Source organism: Thamnophis sirtalis, unplaced genomic scaffold (assembly GCF_051295495.1).
Source record: "Thamnophis sirtalis isolate CommonGarterSnake01/CBP01778 unplaced genomic scaffold, rThaSir2_p1.2 scaffold_2, whole genome shotgun sequence".
Taxonomy (NCBI): domain Eukaryota; kingdom Metazoa; phylum Chordata; class Lepidosauria; order Squamata; family Natricidae; genus Thamnophis; species Thamnophis sirtalis.
Genome location: NW_028261382.1, coordinates 14,322,497 through 14,344,680, shown reverse-complemented (window position 1 = coordinate 14,344,680; position 22,184 = coordinate 14,322,497). Strand labels below are relative to the sequence as shown.

At 43.6% G+C, this 22,184-nt stretch overlaps 1 protein-coding gene across 1 annotated transcript in view; it reads left to right on the top strand.

Moving 5' to 3' along the window:
- Positions 1-22,184, top strand: part of AGBL1 (AGBL carboxypeptidase 1) — a 418,457-nt gene that overhangs the window by 135,958 nt on the left and 260,315 nt on the right. The window contains exon 18 of the mRNA XM_087704308.1: positions 19,166-19,346. Within this exon, the coding sequence (XP_087560434.1) occupies positions 19,166-19,346 (181 nt within the window). The remainder of the gene's footprint in view (positions 1-19,165; positions 19,347-22,184) is intronic.

The following is a 22,184-nucleotide window of genomic DNA, read 5'->3' as shown; positions in this document are numbered from 1 at the left end:
AAATCCACAATTCATCAATTCAGTTTTTTCTTCATTTAGTAAAAAGTCCATGTAAGTTTTCCGATTTTTTAAACAAGTCTTTATCTGTTTCCCCAACCAATTTTCTACTCAATATTAAATCTTCTTCAGTTATTTGAAATAAATGCTTCTGCCATATATTTCAGTCACAGTCCAATGTTATGTACCTGATGGTGACCTAACCTCCTTAAATGTGTGATATTTCATTTCATTTCATTTGATCATTTCATTATTTCGTTTCATATTATTTATTTTATTATTTTATTATTTTATTATTATTTTATTATTTTATTATTTTATTATTTTATTATTTTATTATTTTATTATTTTATTATTTTATTATTTTATTATTTTATTATTTTATTATTTTATTATTTTATTATTTTATTATTTTATTATTTTATTATTTTATTATTTTATTCTTTTATTCTTTTATTCTTTTATTCTTTTATTCTTTTATTCTTTCATTCTTTCATTCTTTCATTCTTTCATTCTTTCATTCTTTCATTATTTCATTATTTCATTATTATTATTTTATTTTATTATTTTATTATTTTATTATTTTATTATTTTATTATTTTATTATTTTATTATTTTATTATTTTATTATTTTATTATTTTATTATTTTATTATTTTATTATTTTATTATTTTATTATTTTATTATTTTATTCTTTTATTCTTTTATTCTTTTATTCTTTTATTCTTTTATTCTTTTATTCTTTTATTCTTTTATTCTTTTATTCTTATTCTTTTATTCTTTTATTCTTTTATTCTTTTATTCTTTTATTCTTTTATTCTTTTATTCTTTTATTCTTTTATTCTTTTATTCTTTTATTCTTTTATTCTTTTATTCTTTTATTCTTTTATTCTTTTATTCTTTTATTCTTTTATTCTTTTATTCTTTTATTCATTCTTTCATTATTTTATTATTTTATTATTATTATTTTATTATTATTATTTTATTATTTTATTATTTTATTATTTTATTATTTTATTCTTTTATTCTTTTATTCTTTTATTCTTTTATTCTTTTATTCTTTTATTCTTTTATTCTTTTATTCTTTTATTCTTTTATTCTTTTATTCTTTTATTCTTTTATTCTTTTATTCTTATTTTATTATTTTATTATTTTATTATTTTATTATTTTATTATTTTATTATTTTATTATTTTATTATTTTATTATTTTATTATTTTATTATTTTATTATTTTATTATTTTATTATTTTATTATTTTATTATTTTATTTTATTTTATTTTTGGGATTAATATGATGCTTCTCCTCTAATAACTTGAGGCAGATTACATGGGGGATTCCTTCATTGTATCCCCACAGTAACCATCTCGTATGAATTAATCATTTTTAATTAACTGGTTTTCCTAGTTGCAAAGTATGGCTGTGAAAGTTGGACCATAAGAAAGACTGAGAAAGACTGAGCACAAAAGAATGGAGGACTTTTAACTATGGTGCTGGAGAAAACTCCTGCAAGTTCCTTGGGCTGCAGGGCAATCAAACCGGTCAGTCCTAGAGGAGATCAACCCTGACTGCTCTTTAGAAGGCAGATCCTGAAGAGGAAACTCAAATTCTTTGGCCACCTAATGAGAAGGAAGGACTCACTGGAGAAGAGCCTCATGCTGGAAATGATTGAGGGCAGAAGAAGAAGGGGACGACAGAGAATGAGGTGGATGGATGGAGTCACAGAAGCAGTAGGTGTGAGCTGGAATGGACTCCAGAGGATGGTAGAGGACAGGAAGGCCTGAAGAAACGTTGCGATGGATTTGACATGACTTCACAACTAACAACAATTAATTAATTTGGGCTGAGAATTGCTCTGCAAGTCGAAGGTTGAGGAGGAACTTAAGTTATCCCAGTCATAACACCTTAACTGCTACACTTCCTGACTCACATACAAACTCCCAGAGAAAGCATGACGAAGAGAGAAAAACCCAGGCATCTCAGCACACTTCGTCTACCTTCTGAGTAAGAGCCCAATCAAAATACTGAGTGTGTTTGGAGGAGTCTTTGCAAGCTGGCACTTGAAGATGCTCACGGACTACCTGTCGAGTTTAAGATTCCTGTCTGCCACTAGAACGGGTCCAAGAGAGACTGAGTCCTTTGTGGATAGTCTATTTAAATCTTGAACTGACAACGGTCCACAGAGATTCAGTGGCAGCATGGATGATGGAACTGAATGGGTTTGACAAGAACCATTCTCTTCCAAGTTTAAAACAACAACAACAACCAAAAGCAGACTGGGTGAAACCAGGCTTAATAGCAGTAACTGTGAGAGAAATCTTAGAGTCTTAGTGGACAACCAGCTAAATAGGAGTCAGCAGGGTGCGGTGGCTGCCAAAAAAAGCCAATGCAATCCTAAATTGCATTAACAGAGGGATACAATCAAGATCAAATGAGGTACTAATATCACTCTATAAAGCCCCAGTAAGACCACACCTAGAGTACTGCATCCAGTTTTGGTCACCACACTATAAAAAAGATGTTGAGACTCTAGAAAAAGTGCAGAGAAGAGCAACCATGATGATTAGGGAACTGGAGACTAAAACATATGAAAAACATGTACAGGAATTGGGCATAGCTAGTCTAGTGAAGGACCGGGGGAGACATTATAGCAGTCTTTCAATATTTGAGGGGTTGCCACAGAGAGGAGGGGTCAGGCACCTGAAGGCCAGACAAGGAATAATGAATGGAAACTGACCAAGGAGAGAGTCAACCTAGAAACAAGGAGGAACTTTCTGACAGTGAGAACAACCAACCAATGGAACAGAAGTTGCCTTCGGAAGTTGTGGGAGCTTCATCACTGGTGGCTTTCAAGAAGAGACTGGACTGCCATTTGTCAGACGTGGTGTAGGGTCTCCTGCTTGAGCAACGGGTTGGACTAGATGACCTATAAGGTCCCTTCCAACTCTGTTTATCTGTTAAACCCTGTTAAATGCTACTTAGACACCGAGTTTTGAACAATTATTAGGATTCTTTTTCTTCTTGAGAAATTCAGCCAGTATCTCTACTCAATAAATATGGTTGAACACACGTAACTCACTCCACTTTCAGTCTCTGCTCAAATCAAAGCAGAAGAAACCTCAGACTGTGAAGACTGCCATTGTCATATTTCGCTCAGGTAACATAAAATGGTGTGAAAGGGCCATAACTTCATTTAATTATCTGCTAGTAAGGCTCATCCCAAGATATGAGTTTCTCAAACCCTTTTCTCCTCAGAAATCACATCTTGGGAAACCTACCTACACTACACTCTGCAAAGCAATTTATAGAAATTATACGATGCACCTATCCCAGACCCTATTTTCAAAACATATAGAAGAAAGTCAGCAATCAACACAAAATACTTAAGAGGAACTCAAATTGCCTCCTGCTTCAGAATAAATTCAGGCTTTGAAATAGATACTATGGCAATGGTGCATGATGGATATTTCTGCCGTTTTGACTCCAATTTAGCCTTTTCTGCATTTACAAGAATGACTTTGGTGTTAGGAAATAACAACAGCATTGCAAGTGGAGGCAGAAAGCAGGCATGGGATGCTACCATCCGTTGTCTTCTCTTCTCAGTTCTAGTGAGAACTGGAAGTTGAGTTATTAGTGTTTTGTCTCACCTAACTTCATCATTACCATCATTGAGTCTAAATGGGTGGAGACATCAACTTGGGAAAAAAGGAAGATATGGACGGAATCCATCTAGACTCCTATTCAGGCATGGGAATTTTTTTTACTACCAGTTCTGTGGGTGTGGCTTGGTGGGCGTGATATGGCATGGTGGGCATGGCTTGGTGGGCATGGCAGGGGGAGGATACTGTGAAATCTCCATTCCCTCCCCACTCCAGGGGAAGGTTATTGCAAAATCTCCATTTCCTCCTGATCAGCTGGGACTCGGGAGTCAGAGAATAGATAGGGGTGTGGCCAGCCAGCGTTGGTATTTACCGGTTCTCCAAACTACTCAAAATTTCCACTGCCAGTTCTCCAGAACTGGTCAGAACCTGCTGATTGCCACCTCTATTGGGTTCTTACCCAGGGGTGGGTTCCTACTGGCATTATCGGCATGCAAACATTTTTTGGGACTAAACGTGTCCTTTTTACTGTATCAGGAAACCTAGGTCCAAACAGGAGGCCAGGCCCAAACTTTGAGATGATGACTAATGTCCCTATTAGTAAGAACCCTTCTGTACCTTGTGATTTTCTATACTTGCTCATTCATTCAGTTTCATTCCACTATGATCTAAACCAGTGGTAGTCAACCTGGTCCCTACCGCCCACTTGTGGGCCTTCCAGCTTTCATGGTGGGCGGTAGGGGTTTTGTCCAATACTGAAGCACTTTTCTTTTTTTAATTTAATTGACTTCCCTACTTTATACTCACCATTACTGTGGAACCGGTGGGCGGTTAGAAAATTTTACTACTAACAGAGATACAAAAGTGGGTGGTAGGTATAAAAAGTTTGACTATCCCTGATCTAAACAATGGATTCTAAATGATGAAAGGCCAGCTCATAACAAGGGCTTTCTCAGGAGTCAAAACTTTGGTGTTTGAGGGCACCAGCGGAAACTTGGGTGGTGCTTTGAATACTTGGCTTTAAAAGTTTCTCTTTAAAAGACCTGATGATTTCTAGATTAATAACCATTTGCTCATTCTCTGTTTATTAGTCTTGCCCACTCAGTTGCCTTAATGTGTCTTGTTTCTAATTCCTTCCTCTATTGAATAGATGAAGTTGTGCTTCACACAGTGCAAATGTGCCATGATATGTGGGTGACAGCTGCTTCAGAATATTGTAGATTAGAATCAGAATAGAGCTGGAAGGGACCTTGGAGGTCTTCTAGTCCAGCCCCAGGCTCAAGCAGGAGATCCTACACCATTTCAGACAAGTAACTGTCCAGTTTCTTCTTAAAAACCTCCAGTGATGAAGCACCTACAACTTATGGAGGCAAGCTGTTCTACTGGTTAATTGTCCTCATCGTAGGGAGGTTTCTTCTTAACTCCAAGTTGCTTCTCTCCTTGATTAATTTCCATCCCTTGTTTCTTTTCTTGCCCTCTAGTGCTTTGGAAAATAAATTGACCCCCTCCTCTTTGTGGCAGTCTCTCAAATACTGGTTAGATAAGATTGAAACTTTCTGCAGCTTCCTTGTACAAGTCCGTGCTCAATGTTACATCTACCATTGCTTTATTGTGCTAGTAACTGGGTATATGAAATCACCAACTCTCTTGGGTCATCCGCTTAACAGTGAGTAAAGGCATCATGTCCCAATGTCTGGAACTCTTCTTTTTGTGGCCTGGTCTTTTCAGATCCTTTCTCTTTCAAAAGATTAGTCCATTCATACCATGCTAGCACAAAAGGAGGTTGCCAGGCAACGCAGCTCATGAAACAACCCCACTAGGATATGAAAATGGAGAACAAGGCAGTTCATGGGCGAAAAGCAATTTAACATTTGTAATGCTCTTATTTACTCTGTGCAACACTAGCAAAGGTTTTGCTGTGTGTTATATAGAGGCAGATATGTATAGTGTAAGGTTGAAACAAGGAAAAGGGTTTTTTTTTTTGCTTCTCCCACCCCCAGGATGCTGTATCCCAAACTATGTCTGTACATAGATGCTTTGAAGCAGGATTAGGAAGGAGAGAGAAAGCATGGATGAAAACTGTCAGAGGAAGAAGTCAGAAGCACTTGAAAGTTTGTGATGAAAGGAAAGGAATATTGAATTTAAAAATACACTCAGCAGGTTGCAGCTTCTGGTCAATCTTGTCTGGTCCTGGAAGCTAAGCACGGTTGGATGTGTTTAATATTCTACAAGAAATTCTGGAGTTCTAAGCTAGATTGGAAAGTTGAAGAAGCATCCTAGGGGATAGGCAGCTAAGCAAGGTTGGATGTGTTTAATATTCTACAAGAAATTCCAGGGTTCTAGGCTAGATTGGGAAGTTGAAGTAGCATCCTAGATGATAGGAAGCTAATCAGGGTTGAATGTGTTTAATATCCTACAAGAAATTCCAGGTCTGCATGTGCCCATGAAATCACAAGGTTGACATCAAGGTTGACTTGAAAGGTCTACATTTGTCTAGACCCTCTTTTATGAAAAATTCTATAAAAACCTCTTTGGTGGCAGTTTTATAGGACCAGAACTCATAGTCTCCTGGTTTCTACCTTGATGCCTTAATCTCTAGGTCAAACTAGTTCTCCATAGTTCATCTCACACAGCACCATTTCTAATGGTGGTCAGATGCCACTGCACTCACTCAGGTAAGGCAGGAGTAAGACACCAACATTCCATATAATGGGCTACCTCCTTCTCTTCTGAATCTTGAGGGCAACAGTGATTTGTAACATTTATTTTTTTTTAAATGCCACTTTTAAAAATGAAAACCATATAACCAAGCAATAGTCATTTTCCAAGTGGCAATAAAGTGTTTCACTTCATTTCTTGAAAAATAATCTTTCACGTTTTAAACACATGACTTCCTAAAGGGCAGCATTTCACCATTTTTGAAAAGTTTATCATTTACTGAATTTAACCTTGGGTGATGATCTAGGCTTTCCCATCTCTCTTGCTTTGAGAAACAATTCTAAAGCAACTCTCTTCCCATTGGCATAGCAAAATACAGTTGTGGCTTGTCGAGACATTGATCTGATTCCCTTCTAATTTTTTCTCTCCCCTTAGTTAATTTACCAGATTACCTGAGTAAAGTTTTTCAGTTCAGAAATGTTCTTAAACTGTCCCTTCTGTGATCTTGAATTGTCCTGATCAAAGTAGAGACACAGTAAGGAATTTCAAATTCTACATTAAATAATTTTAATGTCTAAATCCTGCCTATGAGAAAAAGGAGGTAGGCTCTCCATTAAGAAGAGCATTCAAAACAGTGTTTGCTGCTTATCTTCCCAACAAATGCTATGCTACCACTTCAGGCATTATTAATCCCATTCTACTGCATATAAGAGGAAATAACATAATTTTGGGGGGTAAAAACTAGTTTCTGAAATTTACAGTTTAACTTAGCACTTGTAGTCAGAAAAACAAGCAGGATTGGAAATGCCTTTCTCACGCAGGTTCCAGAGAACCTTGGCTAATCTGAATATATGTTTATTAGCTGCCCAACTCCAGTGTGCTTATTATGTGTGCAGTGTTCTGACTAAGAGCATGAAGCAAACTCCTGGTCCCAACAAAAACTCCTTTTATTAATTTACTGTGAATTCTGCTCATTCACATATAGCAAAGTCTTTCAAGGGAGGATTTATGGTCACAGACCTTATCTGGCATAGAGAGCTGACAGGCCGATATCTGCAAAACTTGGCAAGGAATCTCAGAGAGTCACGAGTCAATTAATCGAACTAATTGTCTCCTGCAAACTCCTCTCTCCTTTCACTCCTCTTTTATTTCCTCTGGGAGGGACCATTCATCGTCCACCTGCGGCCTTACTCCCAAGTCGACCCCTATTATTTAGCTGTTCCCTTCTTCTGGCAACTCTGCGCATGTGCACACTGGGAACAGGCTCCAGCTGTTCGTCTGCCTCACTGATGTCTGACTCTGCAGGCAGCTGAGACCTGGCATAAGGTCCTGGCCCGCTCTCTGCCTCTAACACAGAGCCCTCATCAGAGTCTTCCCTAGACTCCAGGAATGGCCCATGTTCCTCCCCAACCTCCTCACTGTCCGAATCTGCTGCCAGCTCCTCTGGCCTCTGGGGATCAATCCTGTCCATGTTAGATTTTATTCTCTTTTCAATCAGGGAAAAAGCCAGAAACTGAGATGCCCACCCTTGTCCCCCTCCCATGCCCTCCCCCCACCACTGGCCTCTGTTAGCATTGCTGCATTCCATTTGAGCATGTCAGAATGCAGTGCAATGTAACCAGACGTGATACGTAGAATGAGGGTTTATGTAGCAGAAAAAAATGGTTCCTCCCCTTTCCCCTTTTCATTATTTACGTTCCCTGAGAAGGTTATGTGCCACATGAGGTTTCTGTAGAGATAAATGGCCAACCTGAGCTCTCTGGCAACTTCCCCAGAATCCAATAACAGCTCCGTGTGACACAGTCACCAAATAATTTTAAAGAGTTGATCTTCGTGGAGATCCTTCAGGGACCTCTACCTGCTGTCAAACATTGTGTAGGATGTTACACCTTTTGAAGGACCAGACAGGGTTTTCATCCATTTAGGAAGCCACTCTCTTTGGGGGTGGGGGGTGGGAAAAGCAAGTCATGGTAGCATGACAACATGATAGCAGTTTCCAATACTTGAAAAGCTGCCACAAAGAAGAAGGGGCCAACTTATTTACCAAAGCACCTGTAGGCAGGACAAGAAACAATGGTTGGAAACTAACCAAGGAGATTTCAATGGCTGTGAAAGTTGGACCATAAGAAAGGCTGAGCACCAAAGAATGGAGGTATTTGAACTCTGGTGCTGGAGAAGACTCCCACGAGTTCCTTGGACTGCAAGGTGATCCAACTGGTCAGTCCTAGAGGAGATCAACCCTGACTGTTCCTTAGAAGGCCAGATCCTGAAGATGAAACTCAGATTCTTTGGCCAGCTAATGAGAAGGAAGGATTTACTGGAGAAGAGCCTAATGCTGGGAAAGATTGAGGGCAAAAGAAGAAGGGGACGACAGAGAATGAGGTGGCTGGATGGAGTCACCGAAGCAGTTGGTGTGAGCTTAAATGGACTCCAGAGGATGGTAGAGAACAGGAAGGCCTGTAGGAATGTTGTCCATGGGATCATGATGGATCAGACATGACTTCTCAACTATCAATAACAACCAAGGAGAGAAGCAACTGAAGAACTAAGAAGTAAATTCCTAACAGTAAAAGCAATGAACCAGTGGGAGAAATTGCCTTCAGAAATTGATGGTGTCCCAACATTGGAGGCTTTTAGGAAGAGACTGGACAGCTGTCTATCAGAAATAGTATAGGTCTCCTGTAATTAGGTGACATCCACGGTTCCTTCCAACTCTGTTAAGTTTATTTTCTGAGCCCATGATGGAGATGGTGGTTTCCTGTTGCAATATGGCTGCATTGATTAGGTTTGCCTATTTGCAGAACAGCTACCCTGGGGGGGAGTTGTCATTGAACATCCCGTTTGTCAGAAAGTGATCAGGTGAGTTTTCTTCCTCCTCTCTTCTTGACTCTTTCAGGGCTCTTTATCACCCCAGATCATCTCTGCAGTTGGACATCTTTCCCAAGGAAGCCCTGGGCTTCAATCTCCCATCACTACAATTAACTGTGCTATCAGGAGTCATCAGGAGCTCAAAGCAATTCATGTAAATAAAGATGTGCTGAGAATCTTGCAAATGCTGAGGGAGGGGCTGACGAACACTTTAGACAGCTGTAAATTAAGGCACCACCACTTAAGCAATATTGATCAATAGGATAACCATGCATTGTTGAAGCCTGTGGAAGTTGCACATGACGCACTGATACATACATAAGTATGATAGGGGTGTTGTGTAATAGCAGGGTATAGATGTATTCCATTCCACCTTCTATCAAAACCCAGAAAATACTAAGAATTTGGAAAGGGAATTAAAACAGCAACGTAACTCAACATTTTCCTGTTTTGATGAGAGGGGTGTTGCATCCTTCCAAAAAAAAATCAGTTCCAGCAAATTAATTACTCTATAGGGCAGAGGTCCATGGCTCTGGAGCTGCATGTGGTTCTTTCATCCCTCTGCTGCAGCTCCCTCTTGCTGGTCGGCTCCACAATTGATAGGGCTTTCGGTTAGGACAGGTAGAGGAAAAAGGATGCCATGGTAGGAGGATACTATGGTGGTGGAACTGGACTTCTGGTCAGCAGAGGAAAAAGGATGCCATGCTAGAAGGTTACTTGGTTGGCTCCAGAATTGAATAGGGGACTTTCGGTTAGGAGCTTTGTGGCTCTTTGAATGTTTAAGGTTGCCGATCCCTGGTATCGGAGAGAGAAAGTAACTTGCAACATGGGATTCTTGAAATGGGAAGAACCACTTAGCCTATGGATGGGATAATGTTTGAATTTACTCCAGCAGAACAGAGCTTGTTACCCTATGGGAAACTTCAGACATCTATTCCATTTGTCTCCTCTATTCTTTAACTTGTGCAAAATACAGGCTCAGATGTTGCAGTATTATTGGCAAAATTATTGGTGGATTGCTAGCGCTCATCCCTTAAATCATAAATGAAGACGATAATCTGTTGCTATGCTTTATCGAATGGCGAGAATAGATCAGAATGGTTAACAGCTGTAGTCATTGGTTATTAGAGAGAACGGGAACGAGAAAAAGGCAATGTGTTCTATCTGGCCTTATGCTATTTATAGCTGTTGTCCATTAGGGCTCTCATGAGTGCAATTCCTAGCCATGAGTGTGTAGCCCTATAAGTTTCATTCAAGCAATAAGAACAGAGACTGGCCCTAAATCATGATGGTAGGAAAAACAAAGCCAAGCCAAAAAACAGGAAGGGAGGGGAAAATAGAGCAGCCAGCAATCAGTGGCATTGGAACTAGGAAGTAGGAAATATGCATCTCAACTTCTTTTAATTAAAGGTAAAGGTAAAGGTTCCCCCACACATGCGTGTTAGTCGTTCCCAACTCCAGGGGGCAGTGCTCAAAGCCAAAGAGCCAGAGCTGTCCGAAGATGTCTCTATGGTCATGTGGTTGGCATGACTAAATGACAAAGGTGCACGGAACGCTTTTACCTTCCCACCAAAGTGGTCCCTATTTTTCTAGTTGCATTTTTATGTGCTTTTGAACTGCTAGGTTGGCAGAAGCAGGGAGAAGTAACATGAGCTCATGCCGTTACGCGGTGCTAGGGATTTGAACTGCTGAACTGCTGACCTTCTTATCGACAAGCTCAGTGTCTTAGCCACTGAGCCACCGCATCTCTCTCCTTTTAATTAGGAGTGTCTAATTATTATACTAATATTATTGATACTATTGCTTAGAACTTCAAGAGCTTGCTTGCTAAGAGTCATTATGATTGCATTGCACTCGTGTTGGGAACACCGGGTTGAAAGGATTAGTTGGTGACATCACCGTTGCCTGGGGGACATCCATTTGGAGGAGGGTCCTTTCCCGAGCCACGGTGATGCAATGGTTAGAGTGCAGTAGTGCAGGCTACTTCTGCTGCCTACAATTTGGCAGTTTGAGTCTCATCAGGCACAAGATTGACTCAACCTTCCATCCTTCTGAGGTGGGTAAAGTGAGGAGTCAGATAGTTGGAGGCAATCTATAAACTGCTTAGATAGGGCTATAAAGTACTGTAAAGTGGTATATAAGTCTAAGTGCTATTGCTATTGCTACTACACCACACAGCCACTATAGTAGACAGGTTATGTCTCTGCTTTGATCATAGATCCCAGGCTGAGCAGCTGAAGGGCCTTTTCCGCTTCCCTCCTTGGCAAAAGGTTGTGTCTCCATCCTTTCTCTGTCCTGCAGAGCAACTCCAGATGGGTCCAAGGACTCTGGTGGTTGGAAGAAATGTCCTTCTGGGTTTGGCTCCAAGTGGGGAATAAGACACTGGAGCGCATGTGCGAAGGAAGGAACATGGCTGCCGAGCTCTTCGTTCCGGCGTTCATATGAGAAAAAACTGCCAAAAAAGAAGATATTGTCTTAGGAGATCGAGCCAGAAACAGACCAGGAGACGGGCGATTTTCGGGGGATCTAGTGCTGGCAGCGGACTGGAGAAAAATTGCTTCTCCAGGCTGCCTTGCACGAAAAACGCCGATGTCGTCCGGAGGTGCTCGGAAGACGCCGCGGCCCAGCTGATTTTAAAAAGACGTCAAAGACGCCGCCCGGGTGCCGCCTGGAAGCTGGAGGGGAGATACGAAGCTGGAGAGGAGACACGAACGCTTGGAAGCTGGAGGGGAGATACGAAGCTGGAGAGGAGACACGAACGACTCTCGGAGGGCTGGTGCTGGCAGCGGACGGGAGAGAGTTTTACTCCCCCGAGGCTGCCTGCTACGAAGAACACCGACGCCATTTGAAGGTGCCCGGAAGACACCGCGACCCAGCTGATCTGGAGAGGCGTTGGGAGACACTGCCCGGGTGCCGCTTGAAAGCCGTTGCGGCCCATTTCGGCTGGAGACGCTGGGTAATTATCGCTGGGAGTACGGTTGGAGTCCGCTGCGACCCGGCTGACTTGAAGAGAGCCCTGACCCCCCCCCCCTCCTCTTGTGGGCTGAGAGAATTTCCACCTTACCCCCCTTTTACCATTTTTTCATCTCGTCTGTGCTTTTGGTTGCTGTGGATTGTTTGACTATCTATTGCCCCAGGGAGAAGGCGGTTAGCCTGAGACAATACTGGGAGAGAATGGGAGGTGGTTTTTATCTGCTACGATTGCAACCCCACTCCTCTCCCCTTGGCTTGGCCTCCCCTGTTGGGGCATTCTTTCTCCCACTGGACCATTGCCATCACAGGCCCTTCTGCTGGTTGAGCTTGGACTCCCCTTGGAATGCGGCTATTGGACTTTTTGGACTGTATTATCATCTATTCCTTTACTTGTATTTTCATCTGCCACGGCCATTGTTGCCTGATGCCGCCTGGGACCTGTTCCTTCGGATAACATCATTGCTGGACGAGTGGGGGTACCTACAGTGTATAGGAGGCTCTCTCCTTGCCTTAACCACCTTAGACTTTTTTGGACTCTTCCAGAACTATTCGCACTTTATTCTAATTAACTTCTAGCGCAATTATAATTTCTTCCTTTTCTTTCATCTTTTTCTTCTTTCTTTGTATGGGTTATGTATGAGGTATGCTTGACATGAGTGAATGTCCCACTTTTTATGATTATATTGTTGTAAATTTGTGTTTTTAACTTTTTACGTGGGGACTGTTTGCGGGAGTGCATGAGTGTGCGTGATTCGGAGGACCTGTCGGGAATTGCGGGGGCCACGGGGGTGGTTGAGGGGACCAGAGATACGGGAGAGGGTCGGGGTATTGCGGTCGTAACAGGGAGGGGCAGATACGGCGGGGACTTTAGGGCAGGCCATTACCGGGGAAGGAGGGTTCGCTACATTACAGAGATCCCTTCTTCCGGCCCTAGGAGTCCCACTCCAAGACCAGATGGCGCAAGTAGTCAGGACCCTGGTCTCAGGCTGTTGTCGCTAAATGCCAGGTCTGTTGTACATAAAGCACCTCTCGTCCGGGACTTACTTTTAGACGAGAGGGCAGACCTGGCATGTATTACTGAGACCTGGCTGGGCCCAGAGGGAGGAGTCCCCCTTGTAGAACTGTGCTCAGAAGGATTTCAGGTGCTACATCAGCCGAGAGCCCAGGGAAGGGGTGGAGGTGTGGCCGCTGTTATCCGGGAGTCGTTAGTTCCTCGTAGGGTCCCTGCTCCGGAGATTGTCGGGTGTGAGTCTTTGCTGTTAAAGTTGGACCTCAAGGGTCAAGTGGGTCTGCTGCTAACGTACCTGCCTCCCAACAGCGTTGCAGCAGCCCTCCCCTCGCTCCTCGAGTCGGTAGCCGAGCTGGCAATTGAGTTCCCTAGGTTGATGGTCCTGGGGGACTTTAATTTGCCGTCGCTCGGTGAAAACTCTGATGGGGCGCAGGAGTTCATGGCTTCCATGACAGCCATGGGCTTGACCCAAGTAATCCGAGGCCCAACCCATTCAGCGGGACACATGCTTGACCTTGTATTTCTCTCGGAGCAGTGGATGTGTGATCTTGGTCTGAGGGGGAGTGACATCATACCCCTGTCGTGGTCAGACCATTGCCTACTGAGGCTCGACTTCCGGAGGCCAAACCCCCACTGTAGGGAGGAGGAACCGACCAGGTGGTTCCGCCCCAGGCGCCTTATGGAACCAGCAAGGTTCCAGACAGAGCTTGGGGTTATTCCTGACACTTTCGCCCACAGTCCGGCGGAGACTCTGGCTGCTGCGTGGCACTCGGCAGCGTCAGAGGCCCTCGACCGGATTGCGCCACTGCGGCTCCTCCGAGGCGGCGGATCCCGGAGACCCCCTTGGTTTACCGAGGAGCTCCGGGAGATGAAGCGCCGGAGGAGATGCCTAGAGCACCGTTGGAGGTCCGATAAGTCCGCATCGAACCGAGCAATGGTAACCACCTGCACCAGGGAATATACTAGGGCACTTAGGGCAGCTAAAAGATCACACATAGCCTCCCTGGTCGCATCCGCTGAGTCCCGCCCAGCCGCCCTGTTTAGGATAACCCGCTCCCTATTGAACAGAAGGGAGACGGGGGAACCCTTGCAGGGCAGAGCTGAAGAATATGCCCAATTCTTAGCGGACAAAATTGCTCGGTTTCGGGCGGACTTGGCCTCCACACCTGCAGTTCCAGCCGAGGCACAGGGGGACCAAGTAGAACAGCTCTGGGTTGAGTTTCAAGAAGTTACCCCCGGGGATGTGGACAAGGCCATGAGAGCTGTAAGTTCCTCCACCTGTGTTTTGGATCCATGTCCCTCATGGCTGGTTACTAACTGCAGTGAGGTGACACGAGGCTGGATCCAGGCGGTTGTAACCGCCTCCCTTCGGGAGGGGAACTTCCCCGCCGCACTGAAAGCGGCGGTGGTGAGACCCCTCCTGAAGAAACCATCCTTGGATCCAGCTGCCCTTAACAACTATCGCCCGGTCTCCAACCTCCCCTTTTTGGGGAAGGTTGTTGAGAAGGTGGTGGCCTTTCAGCTCCAACAGTCCTTGGAGGAAGCAAACTATCTAGACCCCTTCCAGTCAGGCTTCAGACCCGGTTACAGCACAGAAACCGCTTTGGTCGCATTGATGGATGATCTTTGGAGAGCCAGAGATGAAGGATATCCCTCCATCCTGGTCCTCCTTGACCTCTCAGCGGCTTTCGATACCATCGACCATGGTATCCTTCTGCGACGACTGCGGGAGGTGGGAGTGGGAGGCACCGTATTACGGTGGTTCTCCTCCTACCTCTCGGACAGGTCGCAGTCGGTGTTAGTGGGAGGGCAGAGATCGTCCCCAAGGCCCCTAAAATATGGGGTGCCGCAGGGTTCGGTCTTATCCCCCCTACTATTCAACATCTACATGAAACCGCTGGGGGAGATCATCCGCAGGCACGGGATCAGATACCATCAATATGCGGACGATACTCAATTGTATCTGTCCGCCCCGTGCCAAATCAATGAAGCGGTGGACGTGATGGGCCGGGGGCTTGAAGCCGTTATGGACTGGATGAGGATTAACAAGCTTGTGCTCAACCCGGAAAAGACCGAGTGGCTGTTGTGTTTTCCTCCCAAAGATTTGACCAATAATCCAACACTCAGGCTGGGGGGTCAAATTTTACACCCCTCAGAGAGGGTTCGCAACTTGGGAGTCCTCCTGGATCCACAGCTGTCATTCGACCACCATATAGCGGCTGTGACCAGGGGGGCATTCGCCCAGGTACGCCTGGTGCGCCAGTTGCGACCCTACCTGAATCGGGAGGCCCTCACAACAGTCACTCGGGCCCTTGTGACCTCTAGGCTGGAATACTGCAACGTGCTCTACATGGGGCTGCCCTTGAGGAGCATCCGGCGACTTCAGTTAGTGCAGAACGCAGCCGCGCGAGTGATTGCGGGTGTACCTCGATTCACCCGCATTACACCTATCCTCCGCGAGCTGCGCTGGCTACCTGTCGATCTCCGGATGCGCTTCAAGGTGCTATTGATCACCCATAAAGCCCTACATGGCAGTGGATCTGGATACTTGAGAGACCGCCTTCTGCCAATTACCTCCCTACGACCTATAAGATCTCATAGATTAGGCCTCCTCCGTATTCCATCGGCCAGCCAGTGTCGGCTGGCAACCACAAGGAGGAGGGCCTTCTCAGCAGTGGCCCCGACCCTTTGGAACGAGCTCCCCGTAGAGATTCGTACTCTCTCCACCGTCCAGGCCTTCCGCATAGCCTTGAAGAACTGGCTCGCCCGTCAGGCCTGGGGATAAGGACTGTTACCCCGCCCGAATGTAGTATGCATGTTGTTTGCTATTTTATTATGTGTTGTAATCTCAATGTTGTATTCCCCCCTCCCTTGGTTTTCTGTGAGCCGCCCTGAGTCCCCTCAGGGAAAAGGGCGGCCTACAAATACAAATAAAACCATATAAAAACCATAAGATCAACCAACTGGTGCTTTTGAGCAGCAACACCATCTATCCAATGGAGCAAAATTAATTTAAAATAATGCTTAGTAAGTACGACTTGAAAGAAAGGATACCTACAGAATAAAAATGGGGCCATGCACAATCATCCCAGGATAATGACCTTTAGTCACATTGCAACCGTCGTAAACACGAACCAGTTGCCAAGCATCTGACTTTTGATCATGTGACCATGGGGATGCTGCAACCATCGCAAGTGTGAAATACGGTCCTCAGTCACTTTTTTCCAATGCCAGTTCTTCCAAAGAACTGTTGGAAGTCGAGAACTACCTCTACATTTCTTGCATTGTCCTTGGCTACATCAAAGCCTTCCGAAGTAACTAAAGCAGCTTTTCATCTCCCAGAAGTGATCTGGCTAAGCATTAAAAAAGGAAAACACAGTATTGAAAGCAGGCTGGTGCTATCAATTGCTGTTTTTCCACAGACGGAAAGCGATCTCTCTCGGAGTGTCACCCATCAAATCATATAATTGTCAGAGAGGCTGCCAGCTATGGATCAAGACTGTCAATGCACATCATTTTCAGAAAGAAGATATTTCATTCTCTTCCCTTTATTATTGGCAAACCTTGAAAAGGATTTGGAATCAGAAGTGGCTGCTCATTATCTGAACAAGAGGGAGCCCGGAATTATGTTTGCAGTGCAGCGTAATGATGTTTAAAATGAGACAGTAAATAAGAACTGGAATGTACATAAACTTCCTAGTGAGGGATTGGAGTTACTGAAGTCTCACTGTTTTTTATGGGTTCTAACAGTCACTTCAGAGAAGTCTTTTAACCCGTTTGCTCTAGTGGTTAAGGTACTGGGCTAAAAAAAAGGGGGAAGCCATGAGTTCTAGTTCTGCCTTAGTCATGAAAGCCAGCTTGGGTGACTTTAGGCCCATCACCAGGAGATGGTGATGTCAGGGCTGCTTCACTTAATAACCAAGAAAGAAACCACTCAACTCCATTTTGCAGAATTAAGAGTACTTTTACTGATTACAAGTAAATAGAAGTTAAGCAAAGCTGGATCTGAGCAAAAGCGTGCGCAAGCATTAGATATCAATACATGACCCATTCCCCTCCCCTTGGTAACCCCAGCCCATAGTCCAATCCAATATCTCCACAGCTGTCATGTGGGAGACATCTTCAAAAATCATCATCAGGTTGGTATGCCGGACAGTTGGCCTTGGCAGGAAACTCCTCTCCTTGCCACATGCGCAAACGAATGGTGAGAACAACTCCCAATTAACAGTCCTCCTGTACAGAATATTTCCCACACCCAAATACCATGCCCCCCCCTCCCTGTTTCAATGGCAGCTAAAAAGCAAACACAAAACAGAGGCTGACAGGTGAGTTCTAGTCCTGTCTTAGCCATGAAAGCCAGCTTAGGTGACTTTGCGCCAATCACCAGGAGACAATGAGTTCTAGTCCTTTTCTTAGCCATGAAAGCCAGCTAGGGTGAAGATGGTAAGTTCTAGTTCTGCCATAGTCATGGAAGCTGCTGGGTAACTGTGGGCCAAGTCACTCTCTTTCAGCCCAATTCACATCACACGACAGTTGTTGTGGGAAAATTAGGAGGAAGAAGGTCTGTTGGATAAGTTTGCTGCCTTGAATTATTTGTAAAATGATGTTTGTGTGTGTGTCGTTAAAACAGTGAAAACTGTCCCACAGATATCTAAATTGGGGGAGGGGAAGAATCTTCGGGATAATACGGTTTGTGCCATTTCAAACCTGACACCCTAGTTTTGAGAATGCCCATGGAAGGAAGGAAATAAAAAGAGCACGGACAAAAACTTTAGCAAGCGGAAAAAATGGATTTTCTGCTGTGATGACAATTACCCATTTTTCTTATCATTGTTTTTTATGATGGCTTTATGAGGGCTATTTTGTTTCCATTTCAACTTGCTTCAGAGATTGCATTTCTTGAACGATGGACCCATTCCTTTTAAAACTTGCAGTTACTTTTCTTTTTGCGGAGTTTAAGAGGGGGAAAAATGATGAACATTTAAAAATGCCATTCTACCCTGTAGGAGGAATTGATACAGTCAATTCATTCTTACCCAAAAGGATGAATTTCTCAAGTTGATGATGTCTGGATAAGTTAGACCACCACGTTCTCAGTCATGTTAGGGATGACTAGATTGGCTGAACATTGTGTAGCAATGTCTCTGAAGGGCACCAGGTTGAAGAAGGACTTGTTTCTACATGTAAGAAAGACCAAGTCAAAAGTGTAATTTCCAATTCATATAAGAGCAGTCATAATAAGACAAAACAAAGGACATACTTCAAATTATCTGTCTGTCTGTCTGTCTGTCTGTCTATCTATCTATCTATCTATCTATCTATCTATCTATCTATCTATCTATCTATCTATCTATCTATCTATCTATCTGGTTTTGTGTGTGTGTGTGTGTGTGTGTGTGTGTGTGTGTGTGTTCCAGCATAACTCTGTAACACCTCAGCCAATTCCAACCAAATTTATTACACACATGGCTTACTCTGAAAACAAATACTGTTGGGGGTAAGACACCCCTAATACCCCACAGGGTGTGTGTTCTGTTAAGATACAGCCTGTTGTGCCTTAAAGTGGCTTCTACCATACTGCTGTAAAATGGCTTCTACTGTACAGCACAGTGAGTTGCCATGGTAATGGCTTCATAGTATTCCACAAGGGGGCTCCCTCTGGTAAGGGGGAAAATCCAACATTAGAAATCCTGTCTAAATCTGTCTCATGCCGGCCACATGACCATGGAGACGTCTTTGGACAGCGCTGGCTCTTTGGCTTTGAAACAGAAATAAGCACCACCCCCTAGAGTCAGGAATGACTAGCACATATGTGCAAGGGAAACCTTTAACTTTAGATAAGCAGAGGGGGAAAATTACACAAAGTATGACAGCGCAATCTGCTTGTATATAAACAAAGAGGAAACCCCACTCCCTTCTGGGATTGATGATGTCATCTAGCAGGATAATAAAATGTCTGCAAGACAACAACCAAGCTCAGACAACCCCAAGACCCATGGTTCAACCTTGTGTTACAAATATTCTTTTCTATTGGCATAAAAGTCTATGCTTTCTTTCTTTAGGTGACCGTCCTTATGTCGTACTCACGGCACGTGTTCACCCTGGTGAGAGCAATTCCAGCTGGGTTATGAAGGGGACTCTGGAGTTCCTGCTCAGCAATGATCCACTTGCTGATCTCCTGCGGCAATGCTTCATCTTCAAGATTATTCCCATGCTGAATCCAGATGGAGTCATCAATGGCCAGTGAGTTATTTTAATTTAAATATTAGCTGATAACCCGGCATTACCCGTGTATTTATTTATCCCAATCCTGTATTAGACAGGAAAAGGAATGAATTATATTTATAGTGTCATATCAATCCCCTTTACCAGAGGGAGCCCCCTTGTTTTTTTTAAGAACCAATCCCCCTTACCAGAGGGAGCCCCCTTGTGGATTACTGTGAAGCCATTACCATGGCAACTCCACTGTGCTGTCCAGTAAAATCCATTTTAAGGCATAACAGGCTGTATCTTAACAGAACCTGAATCCAAAATGCATACGATCACTGTCAAAAGTACTGTGATTTGACACTATAGATATAATTCATTCCTTTTCATTTCAGCAGCCCAGGCATTCCAGAGTTATGCTGGAACACACACACACAGATACACCCCCCACCCCTGGAGGGGTGTTAGGGGTGTCTTACCTCTACAGTATTTTTTTTCCAGAGAGTAAGTCATCTGTGTACCAAGTTTGGTTGAAATTGCTCGAGGCGTTCCAAAGTTATTCTGGAAAACACACACACACACACACACACACACACACACACACACACACACACACACTTTAATCTATATAGATTTATTGTAGTTTTCTATCATGGTAATGACTTAGGGAGCCTGGTGGCTCATGGGGTTAAGACACTGGATTGGAGGTTAGCAGTCCCACATTTGAGATCTGAGTGCTGCTGTGGGCTGCAGGGTGAGCTCCTGTCCTTCTCTCCAGCTTCTGCCAGGGACATGAAAGGACACCCCCTGCCCCCCTAATGGATGTCCCACAGGCAATGGTGATGTCACCAATGAATCCTTTCAACCCGGTGCTCCCTACACGAGTGCAATGAAATCATAACGACTCTTAGCAAAATATGGTTTGGTGCACTATTGGAGTATGGTTAATGTTGCTACTTTAAACTGCGAATTCCAATGTCAACACTCCTCCACTGAGCATTAGAGTGGGATCTATCAAAAGGTAGATAGCAACACCTCAAGGATCTCATGGGGTTTTTAATCTTGAGATGATACTAACTATCTGGCTAAGAAACCAGGATATTATCTATTCGGTTTCAGATGAATGGCGATGTCTTTGAAAGAGATAGTCCACACTTCACTCATGGAAATAATTTTTTTTTAAAAAAAATGTGTATTGTAGAGAAGAGAAGGAGAAACCAATTCATGACATCACAAATGAGAAGGGATAAGGATGCAATATAACATGGGGAGAGAGTGGGGGGGAACGCTCAGAGAAAGAGCTGCCTGCTGTTAGTGGGAACGATGTACAGAGATGTGCAGGCTGACTGGGCATCACAAATCACTTCTTCTAATAGGAAGCTTGAGAGGTGATTGCCAAGAGGATTGAGTTATAATGAGGCTATTAAGATGCCTCCCCCCCAACTACAGTCCACTGAGAATTGTGCATGTAAGGCTTTAATGCTGACACCAGTAGGAAATAGGAAATGGAAATCTGTGAATGGTTGTATAACAACCTGTTAGGAAACCCAAGAAAGGGTTTTATTCCGGATGGTTGCTTTCCCTTCGATTTGCTCTGGTATAGGAATAACACTTAGGTCTTGGTGCTACCCATGCTCACCTCCAAGGAAAAAAGAGTGGGTGACTTGGCATGCTTTTGCCACACCTCCTAATGAGTGGATATCTACTTTTCTATCTCTGGAAAACAACAATAGCTGCCTATTTGCATCACATCAATTGAAAACCAGAATCCGTGAACACCAGCTGGCAGTCAATCTACACAATCCCTAATCTCTACCCTCTACTCTGCAGTGTCACACTGACACTGATCAGCACCAATTTGATTGGAGCAAAACTGGAATAAACAGCCATGCTAGCACCTGTCACATATATGAGTTTATCAAATCCTGGCATTCCAGCCCTCTCTAAGAGGTTTACAGAGTCAGCCTATTGCCCCCCCCCCCAAAAAAATCTGGGTCCTCATTTTATCCACCTCGGAAGGATGGGAGGCTGAGTCAACCTTGAGTCTGGTGAGATTTGAACTGCTGAACTGCAGCTAGCAGTCAGCAGAAGTAGCCTGCAGTACTGCCCTCTAACCACTGTGCCCACTATTGGCTCATATCCTCCCAGCATAATCTCCCCAACCAGTACTTCATCTCCCAATGACCCTTACTTGATATGACCTACCCATCACAAGACACATCACAAGACTCTCACTTGATGTGACCCTCACCTAATGTGACCTCCCCATCACAGACCTACTGACCACACAAAGCCCTTACAAGCAGAAGAACACTGACACTGACATCCCCTAAAGTCCAATGAAGATGTTACCTAGCCTGGTAATGAAACATTCAGAAACCAACCCACAAGCTCAGCGAACCTCCACCCTCATTATCTGCCTATCCCAAGATCTTGGGAAGGACTTGATTTGTGGATGAAAATGCCAAATTTGGATTAAACAACTGGTTGACTGTGTGACCCACCATAATAATTTGATGCAATTCAATGGCATTCAAAAATATGTCTCTTTTACAGAGCCTTAGAATAGAATAGAATAGAATAGAATAGAATAACAGAGTTGGAAGGGACCTTGGAGGTCTTCTAGTCCAACCCCCTGCCTAGGCAGGAAACCCTATACTACTTCAGACAAATGGTTATCCAACATCTTCTTTAAAATGTCCAGTGTTGGAGCATTTACAACTTCTGGAGGAAAGTTGTTCCACTGATGAATTGTTCTAACTGTGAGGAAATTTCTCCTTAGTTCAAAGTTGCTTCTCTCCTCTCCTTGATTAGTTTCCACCCATTGCTTCTTGTTCTACTCTCATGTGCTTTGGAGAATATCTTGACTCCCTT